General features: G+C 36.3%; 1 protein-coding gene across 6 annotated transcripts in view; it reads left to right on the plus strand.

The window, feature by feature from the left end:
- The window catches only part of RBM33 (RNA binding motif protein 33), a 95846-nt gene that overhangs the window by 41168 nt on the left and 38337 nt on the right, over positions 1–16341 (plus strand). For all 6 annotated transcript variants that reach the window (XR_014589499.1, XM_083856628.1, XM_083856629.1 and 3 more), the window contains exon 11: positions 15376–15535. Coding sequence is in view for 5 of the 6 variants with exons in the window: in XM_083856628.1 (XP_083712754.1) it covers positions 15376–15535 (160 nt within the window). In the remaining variant the exon portion in view is untranslated. The remainder of the gene's footprint in view (positions 1–15375; positions 15536–16341) is intronic.

The raw sequence follows: 16341 nt of genomic DNA on the forward strand, positions 1-16341 counted from the left end.
TCTTAAGGAATATGGGCTTCATTTTATTACTCCACTTTTTCTGTATAAATAGAATCCTTATTTTATTTGATATAATAAAAGGCTATTTGAAATAATCCTTAAGCTTAAAAAGCAGTAATATGTATTTATTGTAAAATGCAGCAATCATTTTTATCATTACTAGAGGTATTTCAACACCCTTATGTTTTTTATATAAAAAATAGAACTGGCATTGCATGACCTTGCTTTCTTTTATGTTTCTGATTTTGAAAACAAACAAGACACTCAGCTGCTTCACTAGGCTAATTTCACTTCACGGTTTTTTAACTCTGTGAATGGAATGAGTGCGTGCTTCTAGAACTTTTCTCATAATTTCAGTCTTGTTATACTAAATTTTGGTTGAAATGGTTAGCAGAGTATCAAAATAAGCAAAAGACCTAGGTTGCAATATTACCTGAAGTGTTTTCAAATAAAAATGTATATTATACTTCCCAAATATATAAAACACACAAATAATATTTGTTGATATGTGCAGTGTTGAAGGAGGAAAATAGATATCTGAACATCTGTGTAGTATCACAGAGTAAATTACTGGCATAGAGATCACATGGAAAGAAGATTTCAGAAACCTGCTGTGACTTCTGATTGCCTGGTGCAGACCTGGTTTTTAATGCAGAATATTTTTCATACAGGACATGTAGCTGAAGAATTGTGATGTCTGTATTTTGCAGAGTGCAGTCTTTACATTGCTGCATTTCTTCTGTGAAGTCTTAAAAAATTGAGCTGTAAACCCACAGTTTCATTAAGTAAATTCATGTTACATTTTATCTTCAATAAAATATTTTTGATTTTTTTTTAATTACTGTGGTTTTCAGAGGAAATAGATTTCTTCAACAGCTTTTAATTTTATAGGGAGACCTTATTTACGTTTTGAAAGTAGTTTTAATTGTTATTTTTTATAGGAACAAGTGTCTTGCATTTGTTTTTCTTTGATATTAAATTGATTTGCCAGTAAACACAACTTGGGATAGAAAAGAAATTGGAGGATAAGGATATCTGTAAAGGCATTGTAATTGGCATCTTTGAAGTGTTTACATCAGTGTAGAAAAATTGAAAATTATTCTTTTTTTAATTTGAGAGTGAAATTAGATTTTAATTCTGTTCACTTTTGGGGTTGCAAGTTGAGAAGTATGGCAGATATAACTAATCTATATGCAGCAGTTTTTAAATGAGAATAAAGTAAACGGAACATTTTTTGGTAGGACTCTTGCTCCTTTAGCCTGCAGGAAAAATTTGACTCCTTGCTGCCTTTTTATTTCTATAAGCAGTGCACCAAAACCAAGTCAGTATAAATAAATTTCCATAGGGAGGAGGAGGAGGGCTGACTTAACTTGGAGGATCTGGCACTGTCATTTAGTTGTCCCAACTGTTTTTTTTCTACTTCAGCAGTAACGTGCTGCTTGACCCTGAGAAAGTTGCTTCATCTTTCCATGGCTCACTGAGTTATAAAGTGGACTTCCCTTATGAAGTACTTTATAAATTTTGCATAGGTTATCAGTCATATTAGGATTAGGAATTAAGTGTCACTGTGTACATATCTCATGTTTGTTTTATTAAATGTAGTATGTTAGCTCTTGAGCTGAAGACAAATTTACTTTCTGACTAACATTTTATCTTTCAGAACTACCTTTTTTGCTGTTACATGTCAGATGCCTTCATGCTATAATAATTCACTTGTTTATGTATAAATGTTGACTTAAAGCAATGCAGCAATGGTTAGATGATTTTGACAAGCCATTTGTAAAAGATCAAAGGCTTACTCCAGACTACACACAGTTCATTCAGCCTTTTCTTCATTGTACAAAGAATCTCTGGATATGTAATAACTTGAATTTGCTCTTGTTTTTACGATTGCATAATCAAAGGATAATAGTTAACTGATTTTTCTGATTGCTTTGTTTCTAAAAGATAGTGAGGTTAGAATTAAATATTTGCAGTCTACTTTCCCCTGAACTTTGAACTGGATGGTTTCTTTTGATTTAACATGGCAGAGATGGAAACACGAAAAGTAATTAAATTCTTGCAAGGAGAGACCAGAAGTGGGCAATGCCATAACTGAAGGAAAAATTTGTCTCAGTTTCTGTCTTATCTAGCAGAGAAACCTCTCAGTGCAGAGAGCCTGTGTGCTCCAAATATGGGAAGAACTTCAATCAGAGCTAATCAATTGCCGAGTGGTAAATCTATTGGAAACCAGGTGTTGTTAATTTAGGGCTGATGAAATGACTTGTAACCATGTAATGGTTAATTCTTACAACCTTCTACAGAAGGATGTAATTGAAGGGTTGAACAAAGTTGTAATGAGCGTGTTAACATATGGTGTGAGACCTAAATTATAGGAGATAATGTAGTGCTATGTCAGGGTAGTATTTTATCAGGACTGAACCTGCTTAGAGTGGGGGCTGATTAAATTCCTTTAACCTTGAATCTCTATTTTAGTATTTCAAGATAAAGTTCATTGTTCAATTTTTTCTTTCTTAAAACTTAACTCCTGGAATGTTTAGGGAGGGAGTACTGCAAAAGATGAAAGGGAATGAATCCATGCCTACACAGAGTTGTTTTAACACTTAGAGTAATCTTGAATCAAGCAGTCAAGTTGTCTTATCTGTTACTCTGTAAGCATTTGAGGTAACTTGGTGTGAATGGTGTTTGAGAGCTATATGCAACTGTGATAAGGACTGAATAAATGGTGGATCTGAGGTGTGTCATAACTGAGAAACATGGTGAGACTGTGAGATCTGGGAGTTAAGGATGTGAATTCCGTTTGTCTGAATCGCACAGTACTTGCAGCAGTAGTTCATAGGAATCCAGTCTTCAAGCATGGTTTGAATTAACCTGGGACCTGTGCAAGTGCCAAGTGCATGTTTTCTTTAAACAGTTTAAAGAATAGATTGAATAACCTCTTTGGCAGAGTCCTTCTGCAGGTCTGGCTTTATCATCTGCCATTGCTTTAAAGCAGTTAAAAGGTCTTTTCCAGAGTTCTTGTCCCAGTGTGACATTTGGTGTTTCACAAACAATGGTCTGCTTTGAGGACTGATCCATTTAAAGCAAAGTCACAGAAGACTTCATTCACAAACTGCTCATACGGGTCTTCTGAACTTTTCGTGTGTTTTCTGACCGATTTACTGATTCTTGTGGATGCCCCAGTGCAGGGAAAGGAGCTGGAGGTTCTGTATTACACAAGAGGGACCACTGTGATTTCTGTCCTTCATCCAGTGTTGGTTATTTGGGCTAATTTCTCTTTCAAATCCTGTGTTCTGTGAAGAAAGATGGGGTAAAACAAGGGAAGAGGAGATTAAATAGAAAATGGAAGAGGAATTTCTAAACACTTTACATTATATAAAGGCTGCTGCTAATTAACTATTACAGAGGCCAGAGCATTAGTGAGTGTGAAGCTGGAAGTTAAGGGATGAAAAAATTTGGACCTTCAGCTTCTCAGTCTACCAGCACATTCCATGTCTGAAGTACTTCAGTGTTTGCCTGACAAAAAAATTATAGAGGCTTTCAGCTTCAAGCATCATTTATTTAACTTAATGAACACCAAAGTAATACTACTACATGACACCCATGTGCAGTATTTTATGGACATAGAGAAGTGAAAGAAGTGTTGTCATGCCCACTTCAGGATGGAATGTGGCAGAAGGAAGGTGTCGGTGCTCTTCAGCCAGAAATTAATTGTGAGGTATCCCTAGCATCCGATTTATGGCGGGAGTGTGGGGCATTTGGGGAGAAGAGGAAGCTGGGGAAAACCTGCCTTGCACTGCTAAAGGCAGAAGAGAGGGATTCCTCATGTCTGAGGCTATTTCCCCTGTGTCTGTGACCTAGATCCTCCTCTGAAGCTGCTGCAGAGAGCAGAGCCTGTTAATGGAGCTCTATGCCTTTGGCCAGGAAAACTTTCAGGAACCTGGGATAAATTCTCATTTAGCTGTTGTCCTTAAGCTGTCACCTTGGGTGTGGTGTGAGCTGGGCAGGTGCCCAGGCCACAAAAACGTTTGGTCAACTTGAGTTTCAGAGCTGAAGTTGGGAACAGTCTGAAGTGGCACCAAGCACAAGACAAAGTGGCACCAGTATCTACTGGACTAATTTGTGCCAGGAAGGCTTTGCTAGTTTTTAATGCACAAAACTTTTCCCTTGTGCTAGGACACCTTTAGTGCACTGGGTGGGTGTCTTTCAGGTAACTATTGGATTTGTGTCTGAAGAATTGTAAAACATAAATTATAATTTATTTAGTATTTTTAAGACTTTAATAGGGTTGACTTATCTTCAGGCCCTTGTGAATAGCCTGTGTTGTATGTCTTTTTTATTCCCAGAGGGTTTTGACATGATTTGTTTATTGAACTTAGAACTTATTTTTTAAATAATCTTTATCTCAAAGAATACATTTTTTTTGCTTGAACAGCAAAAACCTGAGTACATTTTCTTCATATTCTCATTCAACATGCTTTCACTTGATCTCCAGCACATCAGGTGGTGTCTCAAATGGATGCTGTGATAGGCAGTTGATAAGTTAACATTCATTTTTTCCACCATTTCTGGAAACAGTAGTTTAATATTTGAGCTTTCAGGTGTTGTTTGTGTTCCAGACACTGTTTTTAAACACTTCTTTATGATTTAATCTGTCAGAGGTTTTTAAACAATTGACTGGTCATTGCTCAAAACAGAAGTTGCTGTCCTTCATGGTCAATTGCTTGAAACATTCCTTTAAAAACAGCAATGTATTAGTGCTATACAATTTAATTATAAGAGGTATATGTTAGAATATAGTTTACTTATTTTTTCCCAGGTCCTTGGACTGCCATGGATCACTCCACCATCATTTTATCAAACATAAATTGGCTTAATAGTATTACAGTGGGCCTAGGTCTGTGGCTGCACCACCTCTTACAGGATGTAGAGGCAGACATTTGCAGTGTTTTTGAAAACAGAACTCCCTGCAAAAGTGTTTTCTGTGTGTTGTGGGAAATGCAAATAGGACGGAATTTTTTCCCCATTGTTTCAAATTCAATCATGACTTGCTACATGTGAGTAAGAGTTTTCTAGCAATAGTTATTAACGTAGGCTCATACTCTGCAGTACTCATGCTAAGGACAAATTATAAACAGTCCTGCATCTGACCACAGGCAGTCATTTTAAACTGATATTTAGTAACCTGTACATGTTTGCAATGGTACATATGTAGGAGACAAACTGTTAATGGAAATAAAAAGCCACTTGTGAAAATGATTCTCTTACTTCCTCACAATTATTTTGCTTTAGCTATGGCTTCACTATAATGAGTAACAGTAAATGAAATTTTCCCTCTATCACTGTGTAGTAGTGGCAGATCACAGGTAGTGTAGAAAGCATTTTGTTTTCATTTAACAGAATACATGGTATCAGGTGGTGTTGATTGACATTTCTTGGATACTGCTTTACACAGCATTTCATGCAAATCATGTTTGAATGAGACTGCTGCATCAAATTACATTTCTTTCAGATTATAGCCCTTGCAGATGTGAGACAGAGCTTGTTCAGCAGCTAGCAAAAGGCTTTGGTTTTTAACAGGTTCTGTTTTCACAACTTGACTGCAAAGCTCTGTAATTACAGCACTTAAGATAGTGAAGGAATGATGGGCACTTTCTCTTATCAGATCTATAAGTAGTAGCAAGCAAATGCAGCCTGAGATCGCTCCAGCTGTCAAGTATTGTCAGGCTGCCATAGAGGGAATGCGGTTTAAAATGCAGGTGACATAATACCCAACATCCTCCATTTGCTAGTGGGCTTCTGATTAATCACGATTACCATACATTATCATACCATCAAATTTAATCATATCAGTGAATTCCCATCTGCAGGAGGAGCAGCAGCAGCTAAACATGATGGTAACAGCTATTAAATAAGAGAGAAATAGCTGGTTTCTAAATGCAGTAACCCTTTAACTTGTCATGTTGGCTCCAGTGTGCACGTGCTCTTTAGACAGTAAAATGGAGGAGAAAAACTTGTGCATTTATATTATAGTTACTGTCATTTATCTTTCTGTTTGGTTATTGCTGTTTAGCACAGCCAAATAAAACCACGGTTGTAGATTTTTTCCCCCCCTATGTTAAGATTTTCTTTAATCTCAGCTTTAGTACCTGCTAAACACAGAATCACAGAATGGCTGAGGTTGACAGGGTCCTCTGGAGGTCACCTGGTCCATCCTCTGCTCAAGCAGCACCACCTGAAGCCAATTGCCCAGGACCACGTGTGGATGGCTTTTGAACATCTCCAAGGATGGTGCAGGAGCTCAGGCACCCTCCCAGTAAAAAAGATGTTGTTTATCTGGATATATAGGTTGTACTTTGGTTTTTGTATATTTCTATGAACAAAATGTGAAGCCTTTAGAAAAAACATTGTAAGGAAAGCAGAGATTTTTATCAATGCAAAGTATTATGCATATGCTATTTTGCCATTAATTAAGCACTGTTAAAGAGTTACTTTGCAGAAGACTTGTAAAGAAATCCAATGAAAATATACAGTCTGCTAAGTGCAACACAGTAAGAATAATCTAGAGCTTAAACACTGAATAGAGAACTAAAATGTATCTATAATACTAGAGAGTATTAGATTATAGTATAGTTATCTTAAGCTATTTCACTGAGATGAGAAAATGTCTTTTTAAAAGATTACTCAGTATATTTGTGTCATCATGATACGAAAAAGAGTAAATTTATAAACTGGTATTTGTTCACCTTCTGTGCCTTCAGTTCTTGCTAATTCTTTAGAATGCAAAAGTGAAGATGCTTCATTTTATTATAAAGCAGTAAGTCACTACTGCTTACAATAAACTAAGGCAATTCAGAGAGATATTATGGGTTGACTGTAGGATACCCAAAAATGATTGAAATGTTCAGGCTTTCTTACCCAATGCAGGAATAGTACCTGCAGGCATATTGAGAACTCTGAGTATATAAAGTTCTCACGTCAATGTGTTTGTAAGGTCAGAGATGTGTAGAACACCTCAAAAATGTGATTTCCTAACAGAACTAAAAATCATCACTCCAGTAATTGGATTACTAAATAATCAGGTCTTTTTCAAAGTCCAGGTTAGCAGCAATTTTCATCTTTTTTTCTATAAAGCTGGCTGCTTCTTGACTTTTTTTGTCACAACCTGACCATTTTTTGTTAAAGGGAGAAACATCATCCCCAGGTCACACTGAGGTTCTCAGATTGTTTTTTAAATAAATTGTAACTGCAACTTCAAGCTTGGAGTGTAATGTAGAAGTCTTGAATTTGATATTCGTGATCCAGTTTAGTTGTAGCCTCAGGTTGTTTCTAATTATTAGTGACTTGCAGGCCAACAAGATACATGTAAACACTGTGATGATATTCCCATGGAGTAGTTTCTGCAAAGTCCAAGGGAAAGATCTTACCTCATTAGCTCCAACAACAGGAGGGGTTCCTAAACTTTTTATACATTCATAAAACTGTTAGCTTTCAGCAAAAAAAAAACTATGCAGAAGGATTTTGCTGTCTTTTGCTGAATGATTATGAAATCTTCATCTTTCAAGGGAAAGTTCATTGTTCTAGATGACATTAATGACTCTTACACTCTTTCCCCAATTGGTTTGTATTGTACCTAATCTTAAAAGTTAGAGGGCACCAAACAAAAATGATCATGTACTTTTCTACACCATGCTCCTGCAGAGGATTGCAAACTTAAGTGAAACTGGATCTTCCAGATGAAATAGTTTAAAAATTTAGTGTTAAAGAAATTCCTTAGGTTTGTGATTTGAGAGGTTTGTGTTTACTCTTCCTTCAGTCTGTGCAAGTTGCAACAGTTTGTCTGTCACATTATTTCTCAGTATGGCCTGTCTCTGCTGGAGACACTCCTCCTTCATCCATACAGAATGGATGGCAGTGTGGGTTTTTTTACACATCAGCACTTAAAGTTAGGAATTTAAATCTAGAATTGGAACCTAGTTACCAGTTCATTTTCTATGTCTGTATTTCATTAAGGACTCTCTGAAGTAGAAGTTCTCCTGTGAAGAAATGGTTGCTTATGGGCCTCTCTGCTTTGTTGTTTCTCTTAGAAACACACTGAAGTTGGGAATGTTTTTGTCTCCATTTGCAACATGTAGCTGTTCCTGCTGGATGTATTGTGGGGATGTCCTGAAACTTGCTGAAAAGGGAACACTTTTAGTATACAATAGTTCTAATTTTTAGCTTTAGTGTATTTAACAGTTAGAGATTGTCAGTCTGCTGGAAATACCCATCTCTGTCTGTATTGCCTTTGTTACTTATTTTAGCTATTTGATCATGAGTTGGCTTAAATAACAGGGGATTCCATGCCTTTCATTCCTTGCTTGTACAGTTCACCATGTTGGCTGAATTCTATTTTGAGACTCTAAAAAGTGAAATAGAGCTTAGGTGATTTCTCTTGCAGATGACCAGGCCTAAGCCTCTTTCTTACCTCGTGGAGTTGTGTAGTGTCATAGAGGAGCTTGTCCAAGTTGTGTGGTACATTTTAATATTAAAAATTAATTTCAGCTGAGTTGAAAATATCAACCCATTCTCTGTGATTCAGTCTGGTTGTAGTGCCAGGATCTGTGCAGTCCACGGGCGTGAACCAGTGCTTGGCTATCTCTGTATGTTGTCCCCTCAGAAAATATATTCCAGAAAGTTTGAAAAAACTCATATATGGGTAACATAAAAGTGTTGTCTGGACTTTTATGGGCACTCTGAACTTTTTTATCCATGATTGGCATTAATTCAAGGTGTGCCTTTTATATTAGGTGATCTTATCCTAAATCTTTTGAGAAAACCGTGGTGCTTGCTAGGTTTTAGTCCACCTTGATGGACTTATGTGATTGTCATAAATGTCAGAAGAACAATACTGAAACATTGAAACTGTATTTAAAAAGTATTAAAATTTAATTTTATAATAAAAAATTTCCATGAGTCATTCCTTTCTGTATGCTGTGCAAACTAAAAGAAAATACAGTGAAACTTGAAGACCCATGTTCTGTGAAAGATATGGGTACATATTTCTACTTGTATATTTTTGAACCATATCCAAGATATATGAGCAGGGTTTTCTGCACAAGAAGATGAAAAGTCAGTTCCTTGCACAGAAGGTAGGCAGTTTAGGAAAGCTTTTTGAAAAGTCTGGGGGCTATGAAATAAGAGGATTAACATCTTGTGACAGATGGCTATAGTTTTAATTGTCATAGGTTATAGTGGTCATTATTCTTTGCATTTAAACCATATAAGAAGAATTAACTGAGTTGCCCTGCTTAACTGTCAATGGGGTTCTCCTAGCTCTTTGCATTTTAAGTGAGATTAATAAATGAAAACATGTTGTACAGGCAGGGTGTATTTTATTGAAAGATTCATGAAGTTTCAATGACATTGTTAAGGTATTTAATTAGTCTCATGAAAAAAGTGGAGTGACCCTTTTAGAGAAGCTGATAAATCATATAATAGCTGTTAGATCCTCTTTATTCCTTCCTTTATAAGATTAACTTTGTGCTAAGCAATTTATGCTAAGTTTTCCCTTTTATTGGTAACCAAAGTTATCTGTGCTTCATGAATAGATTATTGGAGATAACATCATGTAATTAACAAGAGATGCAGAAAAGTAAAAGTACAATTTGTGTAAGAATTGTATGAGAGAAAATGTTAATTTCTTAACTAGGAAGGATATTTAAAGGGATAAAAGGAAGGCAAAATAGTGCAGTTCTTTGAAAGGATTAAAGTAACCTTATCTCATGTTCTTTCAGAAGGTAGGATTGCATGAGTGTGTGAAAGTCATGTTCAATGAGCTATTCACAACTCTAATGAATTGTAGACACAAGTTTGCATTGCCTTTTTTTTTTCCAAAAGTGATTGATAAGGTGTAGGTTATGCCTTAGCTAAACTGAATAATTGAAAATGGTAAAAGGAGAAATCGTACAACCTGCAGTTATTCAGAGTTGTATAAAAATGTCAGTCTGAAGTGCAATAAATCATGTGTGTGTAGGAGGAAGAGTGGGTACATATTTTGGTAAGAGTAAACATCACAAAGTCAAAGATTTAAGACAAAATACCTGTCAATAGCACTTCACTGTGGTGTTATCTTCTCCCTTGAAGTATTTCTGAAATGTCTGTGATTGCGTTCTCTTAAGAAATCTACACAGAATCCTATTTCCAGTGTAATTTCCTTCTAGACCTCAGGTCTTTTATTCTTAGGCACCTCTGTTCTTTCTTCTTGAATTTTCAAAATAAAATTACACAAAGATAAGTTAAATTATGGAATTCAGAGCTTTCCTTAAAAACAGGAAAAGATACAGATGTCTTCTGGGTCGTTCTTATGGACATTTGGTGGCTGTCATGGTAACCATTTCTGTATGAATGTGAACCAGCCTTGTGGGGTCTCTCTGGCAAAGCACATAATTTTTTGTCCTTTCCCCCAGTGTTATAGTTGACCTCAGTGTTGGACTTTAGATAAAGAACCTTGGAGCTGTGGCTGATTGTATGAATTTGCAATTTTCTTTTGTTAGACTGGAACCTGTTAGCTTGAAAATAAGTGTTCTGAACACTGAGTAAGGAAGTTTCCTGCAAGATTTAATAACGGTGAAGTAATAGTTAAAATGTTTTTTGCAAGGACTCATAGCTGATGTGTGTACTGAATAGTTGGGTGTAATTTGAAACTATCCGGATAGCAAAACCATGAAAAATGAGAGTAACTACTGTGCATATAAAGATTTATTATGCATCTATGTTACAGTATGCTTATTTTATCAAAAATAGACCATTATGAAACCTGGCTTTTGCACCTGCTCTTCATTAATTTTTGAAGTTAAATAGCAGTGAGTGGTCTTTTCTACCAAATACCAGAGGGCATTTGGGGGTTATTAGCAACAAATGCTTGCTGAATGTAGAGTTTAACATTAATGGTAAAATAATCCACTACAAAAATTGTAGTTTAACTACTGTTAAACATGGAAAAAAACCCACCAAAAAAAAAAAAAACAAGCCCACCCTCAAACACTTTAGGCAATGGAAAGCTGTCATATTACTTTGTACTGCTTTTAGGACAATTAGAATTTGACATAAGTAAAAGTTGAAGTGGTAGTACTGTTGTATTTTTATTGAATTGGAAAAAAAAAAAGTAATGTAATTTGAGAATTATAGCAAAGACCTCATAATTTAGAAAAAATACCCATCATAGTTTACGTATTTTCTTTTTTAAAAAAGTTCATGTGTATCTGGAAGTAGTTGAATGTTAGAGTTTTAGTTTCATATGTAGTGTGTGATATGAATCAGTCACACAAATGAATTCCTGTTGGAATTATGCTGGAAGCTTTTTCTGAAGAAAAATCTCAGCAATGTAAGATATGAAAATATAAACTTTCCCCTCTGTTTTACTGTCATTTAGGGCAGAATTTTTTATCTTTAGGGATATAGAAGCAAAACTGGTTTAGGAAAGATGTGGAGGTCAGTCTGTCATGACTGTAAGAAGGCAAAGAATCAAGTTAATTTTTTTTTTTTTTTTTTTTTTAAGAAGCAAACATTGGTAATTCGTTTTTCAGCAAATAACAAATGTCTTTGCAATTAATTTTGCATGATTGGCCTTTGGTTTTCAGCCAAGAAATGTGATCAGTCATAATTTAGTAGTTTTTCAAAATGTCATGTACATAAAGTTAAAATCTGCTCAGCAATCAAATAAGTAGGTATTTGTTAGTGAATCTGGAATCTTAAAAAGTGGAAAAAAAACCAGTTCTTAACTGCTAGGGATGGAAATAAGAGAGGCCAATAGAAAGAGTTCCAAACTTAAGATATTTCCTTCTTACTCTTCCTTGGGCTGTTGTGTAAGAGTTACTTTGACCCAAATTTGTGTAGTGGCATGTACTTGTGTGACATAGACCACTAATTAGAGAGAAAAATTCTTAATGTATCTTAGTGAGCGTTTGTTGGGATTTTTTGACACCAGCTTTTGGATAACAGTTGGATACCTGTTACTTTGTGTTAAATCAATGCACATATTTAGAGGACACTAAATGTTTTGGTTCTTAAGATGGATGGACACCTTTGGTACAAAAGATCACAGGGAGCTTGAAATCAGCATTGCTACTATTTTTAACACTAAAATGTCTTGCTGGTTATTGGTTCGTGTATTTTTTTATAAATAAACTATAATACTGGTTTGTTTTTTTTTTTTTTTTTTTTTTTTTTTTGTAAGTGTGAGCTTTCTTGGACCTAATATGACCTTGTATTACTCAGTTCTAAAACATACCTAAAGCTTATTTCATAAAGGTTTGTTTCTTTATGATGGGAAAAAGAAAAGCTGCTCTCAGTGTGTGTAATACTAACAGACTTCAGTGGCCTAAATCAAAATGTTGTGCTGGCTGCTGGCCTCATTTTGCATCCTTCTGGTTGAAATTTTCCAAATACTTTCATTCTAATACTGAAACGGTGGAAAAATACTCTTGTGCCCAAGTGAGTTATTTAGAAATGTTTTATTATTACTCAGTTTCCAAGGAAGAAAATTGAGTTTGGCTGCACTGAGGATGTTTCAGTTCATAAGGGCTGTGTGAAATTCAACAGGACTTTCCATGCATTTGCAATTCAGGGCTGCCTTAGGAGGAGATAAATCTGGGCATAATAATGAGGATACAGGTTGGCAGGAGAGGGAAGGCTGCTACAAAGAATTGTTTATTTAAAATAAACATACTGGATTTTTTTTTTCAATCTGTGCCTGCTGCTTCCCTGGCAGAAAAAAAGAGGGTAGATGGCCTGGTGTAAGTGTACAGGCGATGAAATCAGGGGCTGAGCAGGACAAGTAGGAGCTCTTGACCAGCTGCCACAACACAAGACCACCAGCCTGGAGTCTGGAAGCTGGATCCATGCTGGGGTTAGGAACCAGTGGGCAGAGTAAAAGACATTATGGGGATGAGACAAGATACCTGAATGAGTGAAAACAAAAAGGCACATTGGACAAGGAATTAATACTGAGGAAGATGCTTGAGACCAGGTTACAGATGTGGTTGAACAGCAGAGATGGCTGCTTATTTTGTAGCCTAAGTCTGTTGCCTTTCAGCCTAGCACTAAAACTGAAGTTTGGGAGTAAGGGGAGAGACTGATAAGTGCGTGGAGTTTGGAAGAAGCAGGTAGAGGAGACTATGATTGCTGCGCTGCCATTTGGTGCTTGGAACCAAGCCCAGGCAGATCATTGCTGCTGCCAGTTCTTCAACTCGGGTGGCAGATACGTGACACTTAAGATTTATTAACCCAGGTTTCAGTAAGTTTCCACGTAATTTATTTTTTTGCTGGTTGCTTTACAAATGACTAAGATAAGTGTAGGCGTATGTCTAGGGAAAAACAGCAGGAATTTGAGAGCTTCTGAGTCAGGCTCTCTGAAAATTGGGGAAAAAAGACCATGTTCTGTCCCAAGATCCAAGATGAGCATATGACTGCGTGCTGTAAATCAGATGCAAGATTAAAACCATCCAAGATGAGGGAATGTATCTAACCTTAGTTTGAAGGTAGCTCTGGCAGCTCCTATGTGCAGTGATGCTGGAGGTTTGTTTTGGGAGCAAAGGGTCAGGATCCTCAAGGTTTGTGTTCAGTTGGTCTTTTGGCAGGCAGCCAGTGCTGTCCTGCTCAGTATGAGGGAAGGGTAATGCAGTTGAACATCCTTGTTCAGCTAAACCTGAAAAGGCTTTTATGGAACAAATAAATGTCACTTTTTTCCATCCCAAACAACTCCCTCTTGCTCCAAGGGCTGTTGTTTGCAAGCAGACTGAAATTCAAAGGCAATATTCAGTTCCAAGGTGGCAGGAATATTGTGTCTTGTAACTGTTCACTTGAGGAAGTGTTGAGCTCCTCCTACAAACAGTGTGTATGTTATGAGGAATGTCATGCTTGAGTGTAATATAATGTCTTTTCAGTAAATGAAATACCCACAGGAGTCTGGCTGACTGGAAGCACTGGCAAGAGGATATTAGACCCTTTAATCTCTTAGGAATGATAATATATTTACAGTTGATGCCTGTATGATGACATAAAATAAGTAGTCACGGTTTTGGTCCCAAATAAGAGGTCTTAGTATCTCACATATCCCCATTCAGGTGTTTCAGGAAGGCTGCAGATTTAATAATGGATCTGATCCTTGGCGCCTCTCATCTACTTATTTGGGCTTTGCCAATCCCATTTGTACTGTGGGTAGAAGGCTGAAAAGTAGCTCTATCTTGTGCTGCTTTGATAGTGAATATGCTCCAGGGCCGTTGTTACTGTGTGAGAAATTCTTATCCTAAAATTCCAGTCTTCATGCAGTACAAATATGATGGGGTGAGACTTGTGCATACCCTTGGTGAGGGCAACTCAAGAGATAAAAGATAAGCTACTGTAGCTTAGTTGTTTGGCCCTTCCCTGATGATGATACTTTAGTCTAGCAGGGAGTTTTTGGTCTGGAATCTGTTTTGAAAATCTTACTGTCAGCAATACAAGCTTAATCTTCAAGGTGAGCATCACATGTAAACAGAACAGATCCCAACACTGATTTCAGAATCTTCATAAAGGGGAAAGTAAAGATATTCACAAATTATTTTCATTACTTACTTGATTTACTCACATAATAAGGAAATGGCAAGAATATAATTTATGTGTAGCACTCTGTATATCAGAGGTTGCCAATGTGTTTTGTCAACTTTGGATATAAAAGAAAAAAATTCTAGTGTGAATTACTCAATTAAATATGTCTTCTGCAGAGTTCTGCTTTTGTATTAGCATACTGCTTCCTGCAATATCCAAAGGCATTAAAAAAAATCCAATGCCTTACTGGAGGAAAGAAAATTTTATACTCTTTCTTACAATGCTTCAGATGCTAAACTGTGAATAGACAGAAATGTTACTCTCCTTAATTCTTTTAGAAAGATGATTTTTTAAATTTTCTGGATGTCATAAATTGTCCTTCCCCCTCTTTTTTTTAAAGGAAAGCTGCTCCCTTCTGTAGCTTACATTGTGCTAAATTGATGATGAAGAATAGTACGGTTTATGAAGATAAATGTCAGGAATGTCTTCTAAAGTAGACATTCAGATTTTTTTGGATTAATGGGAAAGAAGGTCAATAATTGCATGGATTTCAGTAAGCTTGAGATGAAATGGCATTCCTGTGGTGCTAGTGATTATTAAAACATTGTGAATTCATTTCAAGAGACTGTACTTGGGTTTAATATATCTTCCATTGTGAAGGAATGACTCAGTAAGGGCTGTCAATTTGTACAGGTGATAGGAGATAATTCATACCGCAGTTGTATTTTTTAAGAGAAAAAAGTTATAACAGACAATACATAAATTTTTGTATGGCAGCCTTAATTTTAATTCTGCCTTATTAAATAGGGTCCTCCAGACTTCCAGCAGCATACGCCTGGACCAGTTCCTACCAACTTCTCCCAAGCCCCGAGGCTGCCAATCCAGGACCAGTGGAGAGGGCCACCCCCACCACCTCCACCACTCCCTCCTCCACCTCCTCAGGACAGAGATCCTTTCTTCATAGCAGGTGAGCATTTTCAATCCCATCAACAAGTAACACCCACCTTTTGTAAAGTGACTCTGCACTGTGACTGCATATCCCACAACATGAAGTGTTCAGAAGAACCTGAAGGCTGCAAGATCCCATCTGATTAGCCAGGCTGGTACATGCCAGAAATTCTTGTTGTCTAGTATATTTTTACTTCTTTCAATGTGGATTTTTATTTCTTTTTTAATATGTCTTCACTTGTAACTGCCATGAATCCTCATATTTATATGGACACAAAAATAATTAATATCTATGTGATTGTTGCAATGAAATTGTTGCTCTTTGTTATATTTTGGATAACAAATACTCTCCATATACTTGGATTTCCTCTTGTAACTCTTTAAGCTGTCTGGACTGTGTGTGTAGTGTAAGAAATTTGTTAAGATTAGATAAAATTCTACAGCCTAGCAATCTTAAGAGAGGGTAATCGTGTGTTTATATTTATACCATATATATGTGATGTGTATATATAATATTATATATAGTATATTATAATATACATGTACAATATGTAAAAATGTGCTAAATACCTGGTCAGTGAATGGTGTCAATGCTTTGAGTTCATCTGTGGTTTAAACTATAATCGCTGGAATCCTTCATTGATTTTATTTAAGTAGAATTTCCAAAAGGTATTGCTGATTCCAGCAAAGTACCAGTTGTGCTGGCCTTTCAGGGATCAATTCCTTTTATACACAAGTGACAGGAACAAGAGAAACATAACCTTGAGGGGTAGCTCTTATAATTAAAACATCCACTACAGTTTTGCATTCTGCAAATTTCAAGTT

Source organism: Zosterops lateralis, assembly GCF_965231275.1.
Source record: "Zosterops lateralis genome assembly, chromosome: 1".
Lineage (NCBI taxonomy): Eukaryota > Metazoa > Chordata > Aves > Passeriformes > Zosteropidae > Zosterops > Zosterops lateralis.